General features: G+C 45.3%; 1 protein-coding gene and 1 long non-coding RNA gene across 8 annotated transcripts in view; both read left to right on the top strand.

Moving 5' to 3' along the window:
* LOC125731230 (uncharacterized) overlaps positions 1 to 9347 on the top strand; it is a 28979-nt gene extending 19632 nt beyond the window's left edge. For 6 of the 7 annotated variants that reach the window (XR_007391540.1, XR_007391516.1, XR_007391528.1 and 3 more), the window contains 4 exons: positions 1 to 217; positions 3349 to 3521; positions 5098 to 5163; positions 5396 to 9347. This is a non-coding gene — a long non-coding RNA (uncharacterized LOC125731230). The remainder of the gene's footprint in view (positions 218 to 3348; positions 3522 to 5097; positions 5164 to 5395) is intronic. The other variant, XR_007391522.1, reaches the window with a different exon arrangement.
* Positions 9348 to 11728: 2381 nt separating this feature from the next.
* LOC125731203 (GTPase KRas-like) lies at positions 11729 to 18726 on the top strand. Its single transcript, XM_049005865.1, has 6 exons — positions 11729 to 12310; positions 12445 to 12593; positions 14613 to 14730; positions 15313 to 15491; positions 15599 to 15758; positions 16831 to 18726. The coding sequence occupies exons 3-6, from the start codon at positions 14620 to 14622 to the stop codon at positions 16948 to 16950; spliced, it is 570 nt and encodes a 189-aa protein (XP_048861822.1). The 5' UTR covers positions 11729 to 12310; positions 12445 to 12593; positions 14613 to 14619; the 3' UTR covers positions 16951 to 18726.
* Positions 18727 to 23722: the final 4996 nt, after the last annotated feature.

Raw genomic sequence — 23722 nt, forward strand, 5'->3', positions numbered from 1 at the left:
GCAGACGAAGGAGCCTTGAGATCGAACAGGCCCTTCTGAACACACATCGGGACCCGATAACGCCCTGTACGGCACCCAGAGATGCTTGAACGGCACCAGGAGTGAACATGATGCATTCTGGGTGGATGGCCCCGAGTATGGGCCACAAATCCCACTCCACTGTGCAGAATCTGAGTATTCTATCCTTGTTACATTGGATTCCTCCCTCAGTCTAAAGGTATGCATCACAACAGTGACATTCTATGTACAGGTGCCACTTTATACATGCATGTAAAGCTGAATGTAATCCAAACACACACTTAGGGCTGTAGAAAAAGAGACCCTGGTACTGATTTTGACAAACTGGTAATGTCTGGTGAAGAGAAACTCGGATATTACAGAGAGTCAATAGCCTAGCGTAGGATCAACCCCCATCTCATTTTCAACAACCAAAAGAGGATAGAGAACACAACCGCATTTCGTGATATTAAATAGAATAATAAATAAATAAACAAAAATATCCGTCAACTTTGGATATCATTAAGAAAATGTTCTGTCTGTCACATATGTAAACATATTTATCCAAGTCTGCTGTCAGACCTGTTACGTCAGCCCTCACCTGAGCACGCTGCAAAATATGTACCGCAATGCCAACTAACGAAAACAAATTTTCCAACTAACTTTGTTTAATTACCAAAGTGAAGCGGGTGGGCAATTTCTATACTTGCCAAACAACCAGCTATTCTTTAAAGCATCGTGAATCACTCCTTTTACAAGGCTGTCATTCACGCCATGAAACCGATCTTTAGGTCAAAACGATAGCAAAATTTACTTTCCCTTGTAATCAGTGTAATTGCCTTCAGAGGCAGGCTATAAATACGTATCCCAAAAATGCTCCAAATTTAATAAAACTCAGAGGATAGGTTGAGCGCGGAGAATACACAATATGTGAATTGATTGATTAGGATTATCACTAAACCGAACACAATTTACGACAACACTGAGGACATGCTGAAAAAAGGAGAAACCTGACGGTGAAAATAGACCAGGGAAGTAACAAGGAAACAGGAGCGAAATAAATATGAATTTGTACGTTCTGTATGAACGCTAAACTTATTCTTCTCTAAATAACATTCTTTTAATAGCCTTTTTTAACTCTTTTGCTGTAATTTAAGCTTTATTTTGTTATTAAAATAATTACAGCGTGCACAGTAACACCTGCGCGTTATTTATTCACTCAGTATAAAAACTTTCCTTGCTACCCGAGTAATCAAGGCGTACTCTGGGGTCCGCCGACATGATGAACTGGGAAATTAATAATCAGACGAATGGTTGAAAACAAATGTCCATAGTTCCTGATAGCGGCCTGATTGCTGTCATCCAAACCTATCACCATCTGGACTCACATAATCAGTATATTAATAAGACTGATCCAGTCAGAAGCTAATATATTTAATGAGTCGCATAACCTGAAGTAAGAATCTATCCAAAGTATGGGCTTAAAATACGGAACAAAGTCGCCTTTACAATGCAGAGTATTCAAGACAATGCCCATTATTATTATTTTTTTTTAAAAACAGCCCCTATCTAATACATGTAAATAAGAGCAAATTATTCATGATTTTTTTTTTTATTATCTCTCTATATAAATATCAACTTAATCGAGGTTTAAACCTGAATCCCACTATTTAGTCAGCATCGCTCAGGTTATCAACCGGCCGTATGCAATGTGAAATATGGGTTGCAGCGGTAACACATGGGAAAGATGAGGGGATCCGAGCGGCGAGCCAAAAAGCCGGCTTCACTGCAGAAGCGGAGCGGAGCGCCCGCCGCGGGAACGCGCTCCCACCCCCCAAAAAAAGCCTGGCTCCGGTGGATCACTGAGCAGTCCGGCTCCAGCATCCCTCACAAGCTGGGAGGTTTTCCCCAGTAACTACTTTTGGCTGCTTTTATAAAGATGACGCGATCCGAGCGTCTCCAGCGACTTATTTGAGAAACTTTTAGTCACCAATTAATTGAGCTGCTGGGCTTATTATCGACAAAAAGGAAAGTTTCAGAATGAAAGTAACACTAAATTAACCTCGTTACGTTTACAAAACAAACGGAAAGCTCCGTAAATATATAAATATACTGGGCACGACAAATGCTATATTCTAATGTGTTCATTTACCAATTAGCAGGGATAGCAAAACAGTGGATATAATTAGAACTGTTTTATCCTCAATAATCACTTTTCTTACAAAGTCCAATCAAATAATGATTTTTTCTTTTTCACACTTATAATCGTTATATGACATGAACGCTATTATTTTCGCAATATATGTCACAAGATGCACATTTTTTTTACCGTTTTCTGTTGTTTTCCAATTACACTTTAGTAATCTCTGGACTGAAATCAAGTCTTACCTACTTCTTCACAGTCCACACCAAAAAAAGCCGATTTGCACCATCCAGCAGGCGAATACATGGAGGAAACAGAGATACCAGGGGACAAGGTGTTGGCTCGGCGATGTCTGCCCTGATAAAGTTCCCTGTCACTGTCACTGTCACCGAGCGCGCACGTTACCGCGAGGCGCTTGCTGCAGTCAGTATCTATGCCACATATGGGAGCCCCTGCCAGTAAAACACATCGTAGCGACGGGGGGGACCACGCAAAGCATTGTGGACCTATTTAAAGCTGCAATGCACGCCCTCGGCACAGCTTCAGTGCTTACAGCAATGAGGAGCTGCTCTCTTACCGTGTGCGAAAGGGGAGGACAGGGTACGCACGAAATTACTGTAATTGTGTAGATTGGTGGGGTATGTTTCCTGGCTGCACGCCTCTGATAGTGTAAGGTTCAAATTACTCTTGTTACGATGGCTTTTTGCCCGCTAACACAAGCGCACACTGATGAGCATCTTATCCACACCTACATTATGACCTGCACTAACAGGATGAAAAATAATTTTGTTCATGCATGGATATTATATAATATACGTGGCTTTGGCTTGATTGGTATATGTATATGTGTATGAAAACATTAGTTTCCGAATGTGCAATTAACTTTTGGGGATTGTTACTTGTTTTAATTTATGATGTCATTTGAATCATGTTTACTATTAATTACGTTAATATTTCCTTGTGTAAATCTAACGTAAATCTTTATGTTCAAATGTTTGGATGGCTTTTTGATTTTAAGCCCTTCAGAGTTATGGTCTTTTGAAAGAGCGTCGTGAGTCCGATACTGTGTTGGATCGTATGCCGTTACACACGTCATAGATGGTAAAACTTACCAAGATGTTTATAATCTGGGTATTGCTGTTGTACAGTTTCGGGGGAAATGTTTTGTTTGTTAACTATTTGAGTAGCTTATTTAATTTTTGTCGCAGCAGCGGAATTTCGGTCCATGCCCGGACTCCTCTATCCATAACAATGGCTATCAAACCTCGGTCCAGCGGTCCAGTGCCAAACGGTCCGGCTTTGAGACACGATGAATGTTTGGCAGCGTTAAGAGTGAAACACCAAGCCGTTCATATTGAACAAGTATTCGCTGGAGTCAGAGGTCAGTTGAATTATTATCACTATCTGGCCTTGAAAATCTCAGATCACTGAACTTCACATCTTTTATTTATGCAGTAGTGTTTACCATGAATAAGATTTGTTGATAACACTTTAGTTAAGCCCATGTTTTTATTAATTTATAAACATTCATAATGCATTATAATGCACTCATAAAGCATTATAAATATGGCTATAAATATTTATAAGGAGGCCTTCCACATTAGAGCCATATGTATTACGCATTATGACTGTCTTATGAAGCTCTCATCTATAATGCACTATAGGTACCTTTATAATACAATACAAAGCATCCTTAATGCTTATTCCAACCATTATAAGGCATAATAAAGGTATCTATAGCGCATTATAGATAAGAGCTTCATAAAGCATTCATAATGCATAATAAACATGCTTATAATGTGTTATGCCTTTTGATAAATTATTACTGTGTTTACAGTGCTTTATGAATGCATTTATAAATGACTAAAAACATGGCCTTAAGTAAAGTGTAACCACTTTTTTTGGTAATACCTATTTATATTATTTAATGACGTGGAAAGTGCAGAGTGCGCACAGATGGTGTTTAAAATAGCCTTTCTGAAGGGATAGTGGTCAATCCATAAAATGACTGAAAAATGAAAAAGATGAATGAAAGACACTTTCTTTGCATAGCATCAGCAGATGAGTAATGATCCTTGCAGCCTCGCATCAGCAATTCCCTGATTGCTGAATGGTGTGTTTTTAATCTCCCGCACTATCAAACACTGTAGTGGATGATGATGTGAAATTACTTCAGGGCTGTTATGAGTTTTACTACCTGAGTATAATCTCTGCACAGATAACTCACATATGATCCTACATAATATGTAATCTTTTTTAAATTTGGGCGTGATGTTTTAATCTGTTTATCCTTGTGTGTGGTTTGGTTGCTTGTTCTTTGATATTATGATCTTAATATCCTGTGCTTTTCTGTGTGAGCATGAAGCTGGACACTGGTCAGCACCTGACATACTGCAAAAGTCTAATTTGAGCAGAAAAGGCCTTGGGGATCGTTAATTAAGACCAAATCAGGAAAGCTCTGTGTTTCCTTGCTTCCAGATCTAGAATGTGACTGATAATGTTGTTTGACCTAAGCGGGGGTGGAGGGGGTGGAGGGGGAGCAGTGTCCTCTCTCAATGCCCTTTGTCTCATAATGTTTGTGCTCCCAGACAGCACATTTCTGTTTATTTATTTTTAAGTTGCTAGGTTCATATTCTCCCTATGGTTTGCTCCCAGGATGCATTCTGATTGGCCGCAATGAGTGTGTTTAACTGATTGAGGATTAGGCAGACAGTTGTTTGTGTCTGTGCACCAAAAACGAATGTGCTGGATTGATTGTAAATCGTTACAGTGATGGACACACACATCAGCACTCCTGCACTGACAGCATGCACCAAAGCTTTCGTTTTTGGTGGAAAACTTCAAGGTTCCCCAAAGTCATCTTCCTTCAGTTCTTAAATAGGAAATGATTCCCCCCCCCCCTCCCCCAAGTGTTACGTCACTCCCCAACTTGCTGATGCATCAAATTGTGTTTACAGATGAGTGGGCTTTCAGGATGCCACCCCTCCTCCCCACATAAAGGTCCATTGGGATGAGAACTTCAGGTGAAAGACTAATTTTATTCTGCAGCTTTTTGTACAGGAAACAAAGAACATGCTAATTTATCAGGAGAGTTTAGCTCATTGGCTAATTTGTTTAGTGTGTAGTTTTAGTCAACCAATAGGACTACACTGAGAAATTCTTGCATTTTCCTATTGTCTCTGCTTAAAAAGAGAACTCACTGGTGTGTTGTTTTGTATTTTTAAACCATCTCTGGTACTTTTTGCATCCTCCTAGCCATCTTCTGATCCATGCTGGATCGGATCCTGGCTTCTCCATGTCGAGCGGCTCTGGCACCGCTGCATGGGGGTCGGGTGAGTGCGTGACCGCGGCGTGGACAGATGCCCAGGTGACAGTGAAGAGTTCGCGGAAAAGTGCCGACCCTCGCCGTCATTAGTATACGACCAACAGTGGGAGCAGGTGGGCTAATATGGCAATGCCTGGATTTTCTGTAGGTTTCCCTAGTAATCTTTCTATTTTGGATTTGAAAAACCTTTGCAGTCTGTTCGGTCATCACTTTTCTCATTACAATTATATAAGCCAGAGCGGCTGGGATTCACTTGCACCAGAGTATAGTCCTGCTTTAACGAGCACCCTCAGAACGAACCGCCATATGCTGATTTCCAGTAACGAGCAATCTGAGTACAGAGGCTCTCACAGTCCTGCTGGGACTCATCGATAGACCAGGCCTTCACCAAAGCCAGCTCCCCTCATCTCGTCAGATAAGTCAGGGGTGGACGCCTCCTTCACACTGCCGGGGAATGAATACTTCCCCAAACAACCATTTCAGGTTATTTTAAGAGCCTCTCGTGGAAACAGGGAAAACAAAGATTATATCTCTTTCTTATAGCGGCGGTTATAAAAGGACAACAAATAGGATTGGAGTCCGTTGTGAGCGAATGAGCTTTTATCGCTTTACACCCCATTTGTAGGGTAACAAAAGTGTGACAAACATGCTATTTTAAGATCTCGACTGCCATGCGCTCGGTCCCTAAATCGGGATGACACATTGTAGCGTGTTCCTTTTGTTGGCGTGACAACAGGTTTTGTTGTGCTCCTTGGGATCTCACCTGGCGCACTAAGCATGTATCAATATGTCACAGGAACAAATCCCAGTTCAAAGCCCAGGGCCCAGTGGAAGCTTTTAGCCAAGGTGGGTGTGAGCAGGTTAATCACCATAACTAACCAGCACACAGAGCACAGGCACTGAAATGGACAAGTTAACTGTTTATGGAATTTAAGAGACTGGATTGGGGCTGATGATTGTTGTATCTCTGTCAGTTAATTTAATGAAACATTTCTTTTTACAGTGACTTACTTTGTTACTTAAATTGACAAAAAAAAACACGATTGCTGAGACATTAATTCCATTTGGTTGTGACATCATAAAGGGACCCCCCCTCTCGTAGTGGGTTGCTCTCTTGCTTTCGGACATGTGTTCTTCCCTAACAGCCATGTGGTGAATTTGATGTTTGTCGGCAAGCGCGCCCTTACGTTCCCAGTTCTGTGAGATGTCTGCAGCAGGTCTCCTCTGTACCAATCCTGTCTACAGACGCTGGAACCTGTTATGGCCAGAGTTACCCCTCGCTGTGTCGTACACGGGGGTCATTTACATACAGTGTATTCTTGATACACATACTGTAAGATATCCTCAAAGTGAAAAGCCTCATATTGACAGATTGTGAATTGAAAGGTTGTGAAAACAATTGGTTTAAGGTGTTATGATTTTGTTATGGAAGTCAGGGGCCCCCTACTGGAGAAAGATTGAGATTACAGTAGATCCATTCCAGAACAAGGGGCTTCTAAAATAAATCAGGCTAGCTGTCTTATATCACTTCATATTTAGCTTTTAGGTTTAAGCCTAAATCTTTATAAAAGCTTTGAACGTCCTCATCCATGACGGAGGGAGCGCGGGGTGGAAAACATGACCTTCTGTATTCCATCGAGCCTGTGTCTCCGGGTTTGGAATGGCTTTCCGATCCCAGCTTGGGTCAGCTGAATGCCGCTGTCCGTGAAATCGGGGCAGCTGAACCGGGCCGTGATGCAGGCCGCGTGCCTCCAGGCTTCATGCACTGTGCCGCACGGATTCCACTCCAGGGGGCTGCAGAGTAACGATCTGTGACCAGAAAAACACTCCGACACAGGAGGCTCCGTCTGGGGGTAACGACCTTACCGGAAAGCACTGAGCCCAGAGACCCTGCACACTCCCCCCCGAGCCACCTCCAAGACCCTCTGCAAGAGGATCATGGGAGATTGGGAGTGTGGTGAGACCGGGCACAGATTAATGCATGGGCTATCCGAGTATAGAGCCTAGGGCCCCGGTAAACAGCAGAGCCCCGACTCTGTGTCAGGAAAAATGGAACAGTTAGTTTAATCGGCAACACCTGTGTGTCCATGCTGATGCTAGACTTGGGCCCCCAGATAAGTCAGCCCAGTCCTGGGGGAGAACATGAGCGGCAGGGCATGAGGCAGGACAGTAAGGCGGTTCTGCCATGTCATTAAACATTATAGGATAAGGACATTTATACAAGGCAGTAACAGTTGGGGAGGCTGTTTATAAAGAATCCGCTTTACCATTCACCACTTGTCGCTAAAAGCATAATGTATCCACGTCAAGCATGGTACTTTCTTAAACGTTCATGACTGATGCTGAAAAAGCTATCGTGAGACAGCGTGGTGAGAGTCGCCATGTCCAGAGGGTGTGGTTACATCGGAGGGGCGGGGCCCCGATCTTCAGGACGAATCAGCAGCAGGCTCAGGGGGTCTCCCCAGTCAGGTGACACTCATCAGCATTAATGTAACTGGGCTCAGAGTCTTTCTGGAGCCTTTTCTACTTAATAACATTACAGACGCAGCGACGTTCAGCCATATGCCATTCATCTCATTACAAATAAATTGAAATATTGCCCAGCTCTGTTTCTGCAGAATTTGCATGTTCTCTATAATTTATCACTGCACATGACCCAGAGCCATTAAACCAAATCGCCCAGAGCTATTAAACCAAATGGAAAATTCATGCGTCACACAGGTCACACATGTGATGCTCAGTGATGCACCAAGTAACAAGTGTTCATTCATTCTCAACACACACACATGTTTGTAATTATATCTTTGTGGGGACTCTCCATTAATTTCTATGGGGAAAACTCTAATCCCAACATGACGACCTTAACCCCTACCCAGCCCTAACCTTAACCATAAGTAACCAAACTACATATAAGACTTTTTTCATTTTTAGTTTTTTGATTGCATTCACAGATCTTTATGAGGACCTAAAATGGTCTCTACAATGTCAAAATAACAGGTTTTTATCACATTGTGGTGGAAATTTGGTCCCCACAATGAAACACATACCTAAACCACACACAAGCCCAACACAAACACACACACAGCACCTAGCAAGAGGACAGAGACAGGCAGGAGAACTCAGTCCAGGTCCTGTTCTCTTCTTGTCTTCTTGGGACTGACGTTACGCCTGCCACCAAATGCACTTCGTCACATGAAATATTTGACAACAATGGCCTTGCACGGTGGTAAGTAACCTAGGGAGCAAGTCCACACTAGAGGGCGCCAGCAGTCTTTGAAGAACTGCCCGCAAGTAGATCATGGATGATAAGTTTGGCTAGCACAATCTTATAGCTCAGCCTGGTCACAGAACAGGCCATATTAACATTAACATCCAGTTCTTTACAGTCCATAACCACGAACCTCTGAATCAAAGAACTTTACCCCTTACCCTGGACATGCCCCCAACACTGAAGGCTTGGGACACCTGGAACCTGCTTGCCAAGCAGAGTGAAATGCAACTACTGCCCTCTGGTGTTTAGGAGAAGACATGCAAGCCATCCACTGTGATAGAGCGCAGTGAAGATTATGCCCGGCCGGGCTGGTTCTGCTCTGGAATCTCTGGGAAGTTGCTCTTGTCTTTTAAGCATTTGGTATGGTGTGAACAGTGACTCCACGACTGCAGTAGTGACTATGAACATCCCCTAAAGCAGAGCTCCACATTGTTGACTGATATGCCAGCAAAGCGTTTGATTATAATTCTGCCACTTGACGGGAATTTCAGGATTGTTCCTGGTCTTAACGAGTAGTAATACAGACACATAAAAGCATTACATTTCCGTAGTTATTAAACGACCAGAGGTAAATGTTTCCTCGTAGTTATTAAACGACCAGAGGTAAATGTTTACCTTTAATTCGTAACATTATTCAATTATTTTTATCTTATGAGTAACTTATAATTTGACGAGCTAAAATGTGAAATTGACTAAAGCTGGAGTAGATTAAATGTCCTCAAATATCAAACCCTGGCAGGGTCGTCGGGTTATTGATTAATTTGATTTGGTGCCAATTAGACTTAGAGGACAAATGTATTATAATAACACGCTATAGCAGGGTTGCCAGATTCGGTCAGCTGGCTGGAGTGAAATTTGTCTGCACCCGTATTTGCATGTATCTGAGTTTTATTATATTGCAAATAGTCTGTAGGGTTTGCAAACTGCCCCGACGCTTTTGATATCTATAATTTTAGGTTTATAATGGATTAATATGGATTTGTCGTAATATTTCTTTCGTGAGCGTGAAAGCCTGAAAGTGTGAGTTCACACCAGATACGTTAACGTTGGCAGCCCTGTAATAGTTATCTTGGTGATGGAGAGTGCTGTGCTGTAATTGCGCTCATTAGCGGAGAGCTTAGGGCGATAGTGCTGCTTGCTAACTTGGGACCCTGTTATATAATGCTGTTTGGTAGCAGAGGGCTGACATGCATACTTGTTTTAAAGCTGTTTGCTAACAGAGCGCTTCTTGGTAACGCGCCGCTCGCTGACGGAGAGCACTGCGCTGTAGTGGTATCGCAGGCGTCCGCATTGCGGAGCAACATCCGCAGGGTGAGGCTGCACAGCTCCTCTCGGGAGGAGTGCGATATCGGGGACTTCCATCTGCACCAGAATGTAACGGGACGTCCCGTTTCTTGGTTCCCCTAGGACACTCGTGTCCTTCCAGGCCAATTTAACGGTGAGGCACTCGAAGTTCTGACCCCATCCCCTAACTACCGCTGCATCTCAGCTAAACGACAGTGTACAATACTTGTAGGTCTTACTACGTACCTCACCTTGGCAGTATTACATACAGTTTTTTTTGTGAGCTCACCTGCCTTCTTTGGTGATAGGGATTTGTTTAATCCCATTAAGTACAATGCATGCCGAGCAAACGTGGTGAGTGTCACTGCATCTGTCCATCCCCCCAGATGCCAGGATGCAGACATCTCCCCCGGGGCTGAAAAGACCCCTCAACCCCAATATGGCCATTATCTGTGAGGCTCCGTATGTATGATGTCATCGTTGTGTAACGGACGGTTTCACACATTCCATTGTTCACGCGCCCAGGTGATTATCCTGGAAGAACCACCGAAATTCTAAGAGGTCTGACTTCTGATCAGTAGGGGTATGACATGCTGTGATGATTTCCCCATGATTTATTTAAGTTTAGAGACATATATTCTAAGGCTATAGGACTGAATAAAAGGTGCATTAGGGCAGGATTGGTTTGTGTATCACTTTAGCAAGGTATTTTTAATGAAGAAACCTTGCAGAGAGATACCCCTAGATAAGCGACTCCCCCCCCCCCCCCCCCCACGTCCGCTGTCACCACCCACCCAATCACCCATGCAGGGTCCCCACAATTTTGTAGGCAGTGGTGGCTTAATGGTTAGGGAAGCGCACTTGCAATTGAAAGATTGCAGGTTTGAATCCCCCACCAGTAAAACACTACTGAGGTACCCTGAGCAAGGTACTGCTCCCTGGGCGCTGAATTAGCTGTCCCTGTGTCACATATGGGTTAATTGTTGTTGTGCACTGTTGGTGTGCTGCGGTGTGTCAACAATGGCAGATAATCACTAAATTCTAAATTATTACAAACCTGCGTGTATCTTTGTGTGTGTGTCTGTTTGTGTGTGTGTCTGTTTGTTTGTGTGTTCTATTCCATGAGTCCCATGTAGACCTGATGTTTGCGGGTTACCTCCACTGTGTGGTTCCCCCTCCCCCTTCCTGTGCCGTTTTAACAGCACACGACCTGCCTCAACAAGTTTCCTACCATCTACCACCACAGTTGCCAAGAAACACCGTTCACTAGGACACCGGGGTGGGCGTGGCCACACCAGGGAGGCCTCCTTACTCAACTGCTCCATTAAAGACATATTAAAACAGTACTTGCTTAGTTAGATATTTCGGTCTATAAATTTAAATAATGACATGGATTTGTAATATTTTGTAAGAAAAAGGCGGTATATATTGTTGTATGTTTTATACATGTTTTATAATTTATGGCAAATGTGCAAATCGAATAATTAATGTATTTATATTACAGTGAGTTTTGCTATCAGTGAAATCCTAGGAACCTCGTGACAAACGTCGGCGTGAATGCGTGCGCATTCGAACGCTCGCCCCGCCCCAATAGACCTGATTGACAGGTTGTCGTGCAATTGAACTTCCCATGGTTGGTGACGTCATCGTAAAATTCTTCCGGGTATATTTATAGAGCCTATTTAAAGGGCGCTGTGCTCTGTGCGGTGCAAGCGCTTCCTTAGCGGTAGTGCTGGCAGGGCTTGTGTTAAATTAGCACGGATGTTAAAATGACACGTGGTCGATTCTTTAAGAAATTGCCTTAACTTCTTTTAAAGTCCCGGTTTACGGTTTTGTCGTTTATGTATTATTTTAATCCATGTTAAAATATATCTACAGTTCAAGATCCGAAGTTATGACCTTTAAACGACACCTTAAATATAAATTTATCCATGGCTCATGATTATGTTTCAAAAGTACCTATTTAACCTGATAACAGTCCATTTTTAACATAGAGAATCAGATTCCGAAAACCCCGAGTCGCCTTCTCCCCCCCCCAGCTGAGCGTTCCGTGTCATTTCTCATAACGCCTCTGCTAAAATAATTTGGTGAAGCAAGTCTTAATAACTGAGCTGGTGCCGTCTGTCAGTCCACACCGTCGGCCGGAGTAATATCACGCCCCTCCCCTTTGGGTCCGGAATATTCTGTAATTTACAGAAGATACAATGGTGCAATAATCCGAAACGATCCGCCAAGGAAAGACCAGGTGGGGAAACCGCCAGACAAACTAGGCAGCACTTTGCTTTCCTGGGTAAGTGGGCTCCCGTAACACCTTCGCCATGTAGCCCGTGTTCACCGCGGGTAGCGTGCGCTTGGTCGCGCTATCAGCAGGCCGAACGAGGATATTCTAAAAGAAACTAAGTTTCCTTTTTGCTATTTTTCCAGCGGCTTCAGTCATATTTGTTTTACACTACCGATACCCACGCAATACTTTGCGGCTGAAGCGCAAGATGCCGGAATCGCCCAGAAAATAGGACTTTAACAGTTTACAGCATTTTGGGGGACGTCGGACGCGAAACGCCGAGAGCAAAAAGGTAAAACTTCTGTACCGTATTTTTGCATCGGTAACTGGAATGCGGATTGCGGTATTTTATTTCTTTGCATTCATGTACAAAAAAAACACATTTTAAAAATTGGTTTTAAGTGAGTTAGTCGTTTGTAAGAAAATGAGAAAATGTCCCCGACGCAGGCAGGGCTCCCATTGGTTGGCGCGGGGCTGCGAACCCTCGGGGGTCCCTGGGGGTCCCACCTCCCCCATCAGACCGCGTTTCGCCTTTAAACACCTTCGCGGCCGCTCCGTCCCCGCGGAGCGCTGCGGCTCTTTCGGCTGTAAAACGCAGCGTCCGATCGCTGTCATGGACGGAAAATAGGGTGTCGGCTTAACGTGTCCCTATTTTTCCCCTTAATGCTTGTGTATCTGCTGCCTTTTCGTTACTGATGAAAAGCCACGGGTGCTGGATGAGAGTATCGAGCTCGTTTTCCCATAAATAAGTATTAATCGATGCTTGAAGCCTGGCGCCATTGAGTTTATGGTGAACACTGGATGATGATGATGATGATGATGATGATCATGTACCGATGCGGAAAAGGTCTAAATTGCCACTAGATCGTCTCCTAAAATCTGGAGGTATTCTTATCATTTTTGCCGGTAGCTTTTGATTCACTCTCATTGGCGTCATAGACTGCAGACTACAGTGAAGTCTACCTAAAATGAAACTGCTGGCCTCGTATCTAGTGGTCGGTGGGTGAAATCGTCTACCTCGAAAGTGAATGTACGAAGAGGCGAATAGGTAAATTTGCTGGTTTAATATAAGCGATTTAAGCGGGACAAATCCGCGGAGCATTTCTAAGCTCTTCTGGCTGATTTGTGGGTAGGGCCATAAAACACCTTTGCACTAATGGATCATTTTATTCCCGGCAGGCTGCATGACGTCGATTCTGCCGTAATTACGAATCATATTGAAGTTTAGTATTTTTTCTTGTGACTTATCAAACTCAGCTGCAGCCATCTGCGCTTGACATACCAGAGTGTCAGTCGTGGCCATAAATCTCAACACAGAACACTGAGCTCTTAATCTCTAATAAAACATGAATTCATTGCATGCAAATCTAGATATAGTCCAAGGGTACTTGCAGGAACTGCCCCGTGTGTCCTGCCAAGGTCGATCTCTGTCCTTTTATCTGTTATGCTCAAACCCTAAAATTTTTCAGGTTTGACATTTCAAATATTCTAAATTCCAAGTTTAATAAATGTGTAATTCCCAACATCCTGACTACAGTCAGCATTTTCTTGTTGAAGGGAATGTACCCTTAGTGATGCATTACACATTTGTCTCATATAAATGGTGCTTTAATGGTATGTACCTTTAAAATCTGTTTTAAAATATTTGTCAGCTAACCATTACCCTTTCAGAACTGGCAATCAGACATTTTTTGCTCTCTGTGGCAGGTTGGCTAACGTGGAGACAGGTGATCACATTTGCTCAGGATTTGCCCCTGAAATGGTTCAGAAAACTCTGAGGATTTGTTTTTGTTTTTGCCAGAACGGTTCAGTGTGTTAATCCAATCTCACGGCGGCTAGACAGGACTGAGAGGTGTTATTGTATGGAGGTAGTAAGTTAGACTTGGGGAGGTGTGGACATCTTACTAAACTGGGGGGTTTCCAGGTGGTAGCTGTGCCCCCGATGCGAGCGTGTTGCATGGGAGACTCCCGCCTGGTGCTGGGATTAAGGCCCAGATGTTTTTAGATAAACCCCCCGTCTTCTATTGCCGTCGTCATGTTATGAGCTGTGGTTTTTAGGGTACGCCCTGGACGCCCTTTGACCCTAACACTGCCTCCCGGATGTGGTAGCCAGCTTGCTACACTCGTTGCAATTCCTTTCTCCGACTCTCCTGGTGGTAAAAACGCGGCGCTGTTTCGGGGAGAGAGGACCAGTCGGGCGGGTTTCTTGGCCGCACGGAGCACGTTTCAGTGGAAGGCGTATTCCCAGAGGGGCGGGTGGTGGCTCTGGAGATCCCGGGGGCTCCCCGGCTGATGTGCATTCCCATTCCAGGTGAGCCATGACGGAGTACAAGCTGGTGGTTGTGGGGGCTGGTGGCGTGGGGAAGAGCGCCCTCACCATCCAGCTCATCCAGAACCACTTTGTGGACGAGTACGACCCCACCATCGAGGTACGTGTGCCTGAGACGCAGCCCCTCGCGTTCAACTGAATGGCTGGTCCGTGGTTCAGCGGGTTATTCCTCTGACTGCCGTCGGAAGGTCACCGGCTCGAATCCCATCCCTGTGTGTCTGTGTTTATCTCTAAGTTGATGGGAACACAAAAGAATTAAAATGTTCTCAAATTAACCATATGGGCAGGGCAACCCATACCCCATACCCCCCCCCATCCTATTCATGAATGTCTCTTGGCGAGTTAATGCGATTTAATATGTGATGTATCGAATATGATTGTAAGTTTTTTTTTTTCTTTCAGTGTGGCACTCACTGAAAAGCCCGTGTAACATTTTCCCTGCTTTGATGCATTTTTGAATTCTGTGAGCCACCAATCAGCTTTGTTCCTTTCCCAGGTGACGTCATGTGAGCTGTCGCTCACGGGCACTTAATGCTCTTCATCCAACCCTGTTTCATGTCCTCTGGAGACGGCAAGCAGTTAATCTGAGAGTCGAACTCCAGGCCAGTGAAGGTTCTGGTGGCTTCCAGGTTGTGTGGCTCATTGTCTCCGTCCTCCCGCTCCCCCCCCACCCCACTTGCAGGACTCCTACAGGAAGCAGGTGGTGATTGACGGGGAGACATGCCTATTGGACATCCTGGACACGGCAGGTCAGGAGGAGTATAGCGCCATGCGAGACCAGTACATGAGGACCGGGGAGGGTTTCCTCTGCGTTTTCGCCATCAACAACAGCAAGTCCTTCGAGGACATTCACAACTACAGGTACCAGCAGGCCGTGCGGCTGACGAGTCAGACAAGCTGGGGGTGACTTTGAGCGTTGATGGTCACGGTGTCTAAACCAGGCCTTAAATGTATGAACTCCCCTACAGAGAGCAAATCAAGAGGGTGAAGGATTCTGAGGACGTCCCCATGGTGTTGGTGGGCAACAAGTGTGACCTTCCATCGCGGACGGTGGACACCAAGCAGGCCCAAGACCTGGCCAGAAACTACGGCATCCCCTTCATAGAGACGTCGGCCAAAACCAGACAGGTGGGAACACCAGCCACCCAGGACTGGGGTGCGGGCGGAGGGGGGGGTTCCGGGCAGTACGGAGGAGAAAACTCACTCTGCTGTTGGAAGTGTCCAGTAGCGGTGAAGTTCAGGGGTAGAATGGCGCAGTGAATAGGTGCAGTGGAGACGCTCCGGGGCTGTGCTGTTGCTGTGGTATGTGTGGAATCTACAGTCTACATTTACCATGTTTATCAGGTTTGGTGTTAGCATGAGAATGTCTGCCCCCCACCCCCGCAAGGTGTTGAGCGTTTTCAGCCACTTTGTTCACTTCATGCTCTTGTAGGTATGTGAGGAAGTTGTCAGGTTCTGGTCAGTAAACGGTACAGACTAAATGTAATTTAAAGACCAAAATGGTGCCTCTTCTGTCTGCAGAGCAGGGTCTGTGCTAGCCGTCGGGGTCTGTGCTAGCCGTCGGGGTCCGCGCTAGCCGTTGGGGTCTGTGCTAGCTGTCGTCGGCTCGGCCGGTTTCGCCAGTGCCTTCTTGGAACTGATGCACTGTCCTCGTTGTTGAGAAGGTTTTGTCATTAATGTATCCCAGATACGTTCTTTAAGGAATGATTTTGAGGACTCCAGCTGCACTTGATGTGCAGGTTTAGCAACAAATACTCACTGGTTTGGGTGGGGGTGGGGGTGGTTCTGGCTTATGTGAATTCCTTTCCCTCAGCATTTTACAGAGAGCTTGCCGCTGCTTCCCGCCTTGGTGGGCTGACAGTGAGGAGGGCGGGCGGGCAATTAGGAGGCGTCAGCTTCCTAGGGGATTGTGAAACGTGCAGGGCGTACGCGGCCGGGAACATGGGCGCTACTGTAACATTCAGGCTTTTTATGTTTCGCCTGTGTGTCCTTCAGGGAAGAAGCAGCATTATCTGACATGCAGCACACTGGCATCAATGTGTGTAAATACTTGAGTGGATTTACAGGGCAACTGCGATTTAACTCAAGAAAACGTTTTATGTTGTATTACATGTATAACGATAAAAATGACCAACATGGGTGTATTGCGTTACTTAGTAGCAACGTATGTAAACACGTGTTGTGTGATGCCCCCTGCCAGGGCGTGGACGACGCCTTCTACACACTAGTGAGAGAGATCCGGAAGCACAAGGAGAAGATGAGCAAGGAGGGGAAGAAGAAGAAGAAGAAGAGATCAAAGGCCAAGTGCACGCTCCTGTGAATGAGGAGGCGGCGGGTGCCGAGGGAGAGCGCCTCGTCCTGCGGGGCGGCCTGCTGGGCGGCCTGCCTGCCTGCTGGGCGGCCTGCCTGACTGACTGACAGCTGTGTGTCTCTCTGCTTTGTACTAAACTATAAGCCACTATGGAAATTAACCCCACCCCTACCACTCACTGCATCCCCCTCACTGGTGTCACTCCATGCAGGGGACTGACCCCCTCTCCCCCCCCCCCCCCCCCCCCCCCCCAGCGTGGGTGGTTTTGGTAGGGGGTGTGAGCTAACTCCCCAGCCTCAAATGCAATGTGACATGTAAGTTTATCCATAGCAGGCTGGGTGTGGTGTCAGCATCACACTGCAAGACTGGTAAAAGGGAAGAAAAAAACAGGTTAATGATACTTAAAGGGTTTTTTAAAGTCGAATGATTAAGTTCACGGTTTTTTTTTTAATAGTTTAATGATGGCAGCATCTGTGCTATTTAAAGCAAGGTGCCAAGGAGGACATGAGGTCAAAGTGCTGGCCATGTTAACAAGAGCTCCCTCTAGTGCTTGGCATCCTTTATGCAGGCTAGTAGGGAGTGTGTGAATGCTCCAGTTTTAATGGGATACAATAAAGTAGTTTTCTCTCCTCTACTTAATGGTCTAGTTAAGGGTTTAGTTTTTTTAGGCTGTCCTAATGTACTATTCTTAGTGTAGGATGGGGATGCAAGATGAGCCCCATCCATTCTGCGTGATGTGACTCCTGTTTCAGACCTGATCCGTTTGGGCCAAGGAACCAGCGTTAGCTGCTTTTAAGGAGATATGAATAGCAGCTGATGGGGTCTCGGCTGAGAGGTTTTGTCGGTGACGGGCCCGTCTGTGAAATTGAATTACCTGCAGAAAATGGTTTGGCCACACGGGGGCAGAAGTGATCTCGGTCATGTCCCCTAATTTTCTCATTGTGTCTCTGTTGTATCTCTGTCACCCCTCAGATCCCCCAAGCCCACTTCTAACAGCTATTAAATTATTTCTAGGTTGACCCCATCCCACCAAACCTGTTTCGTTTTGTCCTTGGGGGCAAAGACGTCCCTGTTAATCCATGACGTCCATGTATCCTGGGCCAGTTTGTGTTCTTGTTGAGGAGCCACTTCTGAATGCGGCATCAGTTCTGCCTCAAACGATGTTCTGTTGCTGTCAATAAACATGCCAATAATCTTTAGTAGTTTTTAATTAACTGTAGCCGCCTCCAACAGCTTTTGATTGTTTTGTAAAGCTTTCAAAAAGTTTGTAACATGACAGGAACTGCTGTCCTCTTGTGCCAGGTTTGAAATCAAATCTCGAATCGGATTGGGACATCTCGGTTACGTCTCCTGTTTCTAATATCATTCCATCTTAATGTGTCTTTGTTTTTGCATTAATGTGTATGAATTATATATGCAATTCATCAATCTCATGTTTTAAACACTGTTCAGAAAATATTTAAGATTTTTTTTTGGTGCCAAGTACTAATAAGATTTCATAAATACAACAACGAATTGGAATATGACAGAAAACAAGTGTATGGGTCTGATTGGAAAGATGCATTTCCTTTGCTTTTCATTTAAATGAGCGCTTCTGTATCCCTTTTGTCATTTTCCCTGTATGAGTCTGCAGATTAAGTGTGTTTGGATCGTGTGCAGAAAATGACCACTGTTTTAGTCTTGCAAGAGGCCATGCTGTGTGATGGGATCAGATTAGTCACTATATTTTTGTCAAATTCCATCAGTACTATTTAATGTATAATAAAAAGAAAATCTGTTAACCTTTCTGTGTATTTTTGGCGTTGATTTATTTGTGACAGGTGAGTTGCAGTGTGTTTTCCTATAGGGGGTGCTGTTACCTCAGTCTTCTGAGTGTTCCATTCGAGGCTTACTTCTTTAGGGGAGCAGCAGTGTTTAATTTGGTCTACATTAACACTGAGGTTTCAGTAAAGTGTAAAAAAAACAGCAATATTTATGTAAAAATGCTGTGATACCTCGCATATGGCAGCTTGTGCAAGGTCGTGTAACACGAGGTTTAGTATTTTTAAGGCTATTTCTGAATTGTCCGGCAGTGGTTCCTGTTTCCTGCAGTGCGGAATGCGAGCTTTCACCCTGAGATATGGTTTCAGGAATGAATTCCAGATCCTGGAGATGGAGGCGAGCCGTCAACTGTTCCTGGGAATGATATCCGTGCAAACCTGTATAAATGCATCAATTCTAAATCTGTGTTTTAAAAAGAGTCCTGTCTCGTGAGAGGGGTGACTTGCTGGCTTGGGGGCCACCGCTAATGACGGCTCCAGGGCTCTCATGTTCTCCGTGTGCTGTGTGGGCTTTCTGCAGCTGGGCTCCGCGCCGTCCGCTGCTTGAGATAGGCGCCAGATGAATGGATATATACGAGATGCTGAGAGGTTCCCAGAATCAAACCCAGCCCTGTTTTTCTGGTAACTGCCTGATCTCAGACTTCAAAACTTTGTTTGATCATAGTGGTGCTGAGCGGGTTTTTCCTGTTAATTGTAGAATGAAGTTTGACTTCTATGATTTGACACACACTGTTACGCTTCAGCCGCTTAGCGTCGCTGAAAAATGCGATGGGGAGTGTCGTCTGAACAGTGTCCTCTGGATGATATACTCCATGCGAATTTCTATCATTTTATAATTAATTAGCGTTTTTTCATAAATCCGTCATTCTTCGGGAGAAGCCCATTCGTAGCTTTCTGCTAAAAAGACTCAGAAGTCTCCCCATGTCTGTCCTGCCTCTGACGCCATCTGGCAGAGCGACTGTAATTTCCAGCATGCATTTTAATCGTGGCCTTTAATTCAGCTCCTTCATTGTCCAAAGCCAGCGGTGTCGGCTACCGCCCGGCTGGCACCATGGGAGAGTCACATGACATCCCCTCTCCTGCCCAGGGACCAGCCAGCTCTTTGGCTGTTGCCCTCTTTTTGGTGATACCTTATCCGCAATGTGTCACAGGTGTATATATTCACCCCGAGTTACCTGCGTTGACACTCAAGTATCACGTTACATTACATTGTCATCTGCCAGACACTGAGAGCCTTTGGAAACGCCAGTACGGAGTCCGGGTGTACTTTCCGTCCCTCCGCAGCTCGGCCATGTGAGCTATCTGTGGGATTTAGCAACTGCGATACCTGCTGTGTTGAGAAAGGACAACAACAGCACCCAGACCAGTCTATAATCTGTATTTTTAAGAAAACTGTCAACAAACCGTTACTCTTATTAGCGATGGTTTTGTTACGCGCTTGAATGAAAACTGTGAAATGCATCGTTTCTTTCCCCCCTCTCCGGTCGGGAATGTTTGTAAACTGGGGATGAATGAGTTTTGCGGCGCGAGTCTGCCGGCTTTGTGTGGGCTCTCTTCGCGTTCCGTCGCCGAGGCGGATGCTTTGAAGCAAAGCCTGTTGCCATGGCGACCTGCGTTCCCGCAGTAGCGCCCAGACCGAGCGGCGATCCTCCCGCATCTTACCTGGCTGTGAGTTACACAATCGGCGTCATTAGCCAGCTGTTCGGCAGCAGACCCGCGTGTGTGCTCCACGGAGGTGGTTTCAGAAACCTCTCCTTGATCACCCCCACCCCACCCCCTCCACCCCCGATCTTCAATATATTTATTTCTATCCTACCGCCTGTTAAGATGAACAGATAATCTCGAAGCCTCTAATTGATTGAGTCAGGTGTCATGGGGGTGAACTGACAGATTTCCAAAATGGTTCATACTTGAGAAGTTTTGGAAGCATTGGTCTGCACTAATGTGGGATTTCCAGTGTTTTTCTAATGCCAGGTCCTTCATGATTGTGCTAGCTAATAAAAATTGGGCAGATGGTACTGTGAAACTTGAGACCAATGATTGCTAGTCTAAGGAGGAGCTCTGTCTCAATATCCTCCGGCAAGACACTTGGCATGAATGCTTCCTGTTATTAGAAAGATTGAAATTTTTATTAAAAACCGTGCATTCTTTAAAAGCGCTGGGTGCAATGAGGGCTCTGAGGTTAGGGATCTGTGCCGGCAATTGGAAGGTTGCTGGCTCGAAGCCCCCTACTCCGTTCTGCCCTTGACTAAGACCCTTCACCTCCAATTGCTTCGTCCTGGGTACAATGTTAATCTACATCCAGCCCTGTAGGCAGGTGCTGCAAGTTATAGGGAAATCTGGGGGTTGGTGGCAGGATTGGCACTCCAGCCACCGGAAAAAACCTCACACTGGTCCCTTCGGACTAGTGTAGTGTTAAGATATCACCCACCACATGGCTGCACTCAGGTTCTCACCTCTGAGGTGGTTTGTTGTGTGCTGGGTGCAGCAACGTGCTGTAATCAGTGCACGCTCCTTGCATCTTTAAAATAAAAGCCAAAGCCATGTGTGCCAGCCAGTGCAGGCATAGCTATATGTATGTTGATGCGGATGTTAAGGTCTGCTGTGGTTCCCTCTTTCCAGCAGGGGGCAGTGCTCAGACTGTTCTGCATTGCTGGAGTGACTTGCCCAAGGCCCTTTAATATAACCCCTTCGACTCAACCCTGGGAAGCATCGCTTCACTTGTTCTCCATTACTTTGGTAAAGCTATGATTAGTTGAGTTATTCATCACTTAGTCATGGTATTTGAATTGGTTTAGTCATAAACCTAATGGCACAGTCCCAGCAAAACTCAAGAAGGAAGACAGTTGGACTTGACTCTCTGTATGTTTGGCGTCGATTTATTTGTGACGGGTGAGTTGCAGTGCATTTTCCAGTGGATTGCCCTTTTTTGACCTCACATCATAGCAAACGTTATTATTGGTCTTGTAGCCAACCTGATCTCAATGACTGGACTGAGATCCAGGAAGTTGGTCTCACATGGGTTTCTGTCTTAGAGTCGTCCTTCATTTACTGGTAGCATAGAGAAAAACTGTCTCCCCCTCACAGAATATGATTCCATCCCTGGAGGGGCACCTCACCATGGCGGTTCAGAACACCACTTTAGTACAGTGTTTTGTTCAAATGAGGCTGCAGGTGTGCATTTGGGAACATAACATGGAAAGAAACCCCCACTAGCCAAGAAGTGCCATTTCTTAAATAGCTGCTACTGGTCCTGTTGATTGGTATTAAACACAGAATTGTAACTATGGTAACTGAAAACACTCGTGTTTGAACGGTCTGTAGAGCTTCAAGAAGAGCTTGCTGAACCTTGACTTTGTACATGCAAACTGCTCTCAGATTCAAGACTAATGAAGGCTGAAGCTACAGTTTTCTTATCTTGGCTAACAGCTACAGGGAACCCTAGTTTATGTCGACTTTGGTCAAGTAAAACATCCCCACATGCTAAGCAATCAATGTCAGGCACCGTACACACGCATCAATCACCTTCAAGCATCTCAACACACACCCACATACCAGCCAACGTCAGACAGCGTACTCACACAAGCATCAATCGCCGTCCAAGCAATACACAATTCACCCACCAGAGCTACTGTGGAAGATCTTTTTTCAGTGTTATATTGTTCTAGAGAATTTCCATTTATTTAAAATATATCATGAATTACTTCAATTCTCAAGTATCTGACTGAGTGCAGTGACTTGCAGGGTGATCGCCTTCACTGTTCTGCAGTACTTCAGTGCTAAATATCTGGGTTTAGTGAGATGCTAAGCCATTGTCGCTGTAGGCGTATAATGCAATTTTGCTAAGTTTCCTCAGGCTTGGCTTCAGCATGCACAAACCGGGCATGTTTATTCTAGCTTATAATGGGGGGGGGAGCAAAAGTAAATATATCTCTGTGAAATGAAATGACATCTGGTTCTTGCCTCATGAAGGCATGTTGATGGATTGTCATGAACCAGTACAAAAAGCATCAGAATTTTAATCCGCTTGATACCAGGTCTGCTCACGATTCGTACAAGTGGGGGGAGGCGAAGCCAATTAATCAGCCATTCGAATAATAATATTAAATCACTCCGAAAACACATTTTCAGCAATGCCTTTGCATTTTATTTTGTATATTTGCTTTAAAATTCAAATACACTTTTGTAAATAATGGATTAATAGTGTTTATATTGGTAGATCATAACATTGGTATTCTGGACGTTGTGATCATCCTTCGATCCATCCGTCCATTCTCTACCGCTTGTCCAGGGCTGGGTCATGGGGAGAACAGTCTAAGGAGGGATGCCCAGACCTCCCTCTCCTCAGCCACCTCCTCCAGCTCCACCTGGGGAAAACCAAGGCATATAATCTCTCCGGCATGTCCTGTGTCTGCCCTAGGGCCTCCTCCTGGTTGGACATGCCTGAGATTTCCTCCCCAAGGGGCAGTCCTGGAAGCATCCTAGATAGATGCTCTAACCACCTCAACTGACTCCTTTCGATGCGGAAGAGCAACGACTCTCCTTTGAGCTCCTCCCGAATGTGTGAGCTCCTCAGTCTATCTCTAAGGCTGAGCTCAGACACCCTGCTGAGGAAATTCATTTCTGTCGCTTGTATCCGCGATCTCATGCTCACGTTTGTGACCACGGGTGAGGGAAGGAACGAAACCCGACTGGTAAATCGAAAGCTTCGCCTTCCAGCTCAGCTCCCTCTTTACCACGACAGAACGGTACACTGTCCCCTTTACTGCCGATGCTGCACCAATCTGTCCATCTCCTGCTCCCTTCTTCCCTCACTCGTGAACAAGACCCCGAGGTACTTAAACTCCTCTGCTTGAGGCAGTAACTCATCTGCCACCAGGAGAGGGCGATCCACATTTTTCTGGTCAACAACCATGGCGTCAGACTTGGAGTTGCTGATCCTCATCCTGGCTGCCTCACAC

Source organism: Brienomyrus brachyistius, chromosome 1, assembly GCF_023856365.1.
Source record: "Brienomyrus brachyistius isolate T26 chromosome 1, BBRACH_0.4, whole genome shotgun sequence".
NCBI lineage: Eukaryota > Metazoa > Chordata > Actinopteri > Osteoglossiformes > Mormyridae > Brienomyrus > Brienomyrus brachyistius.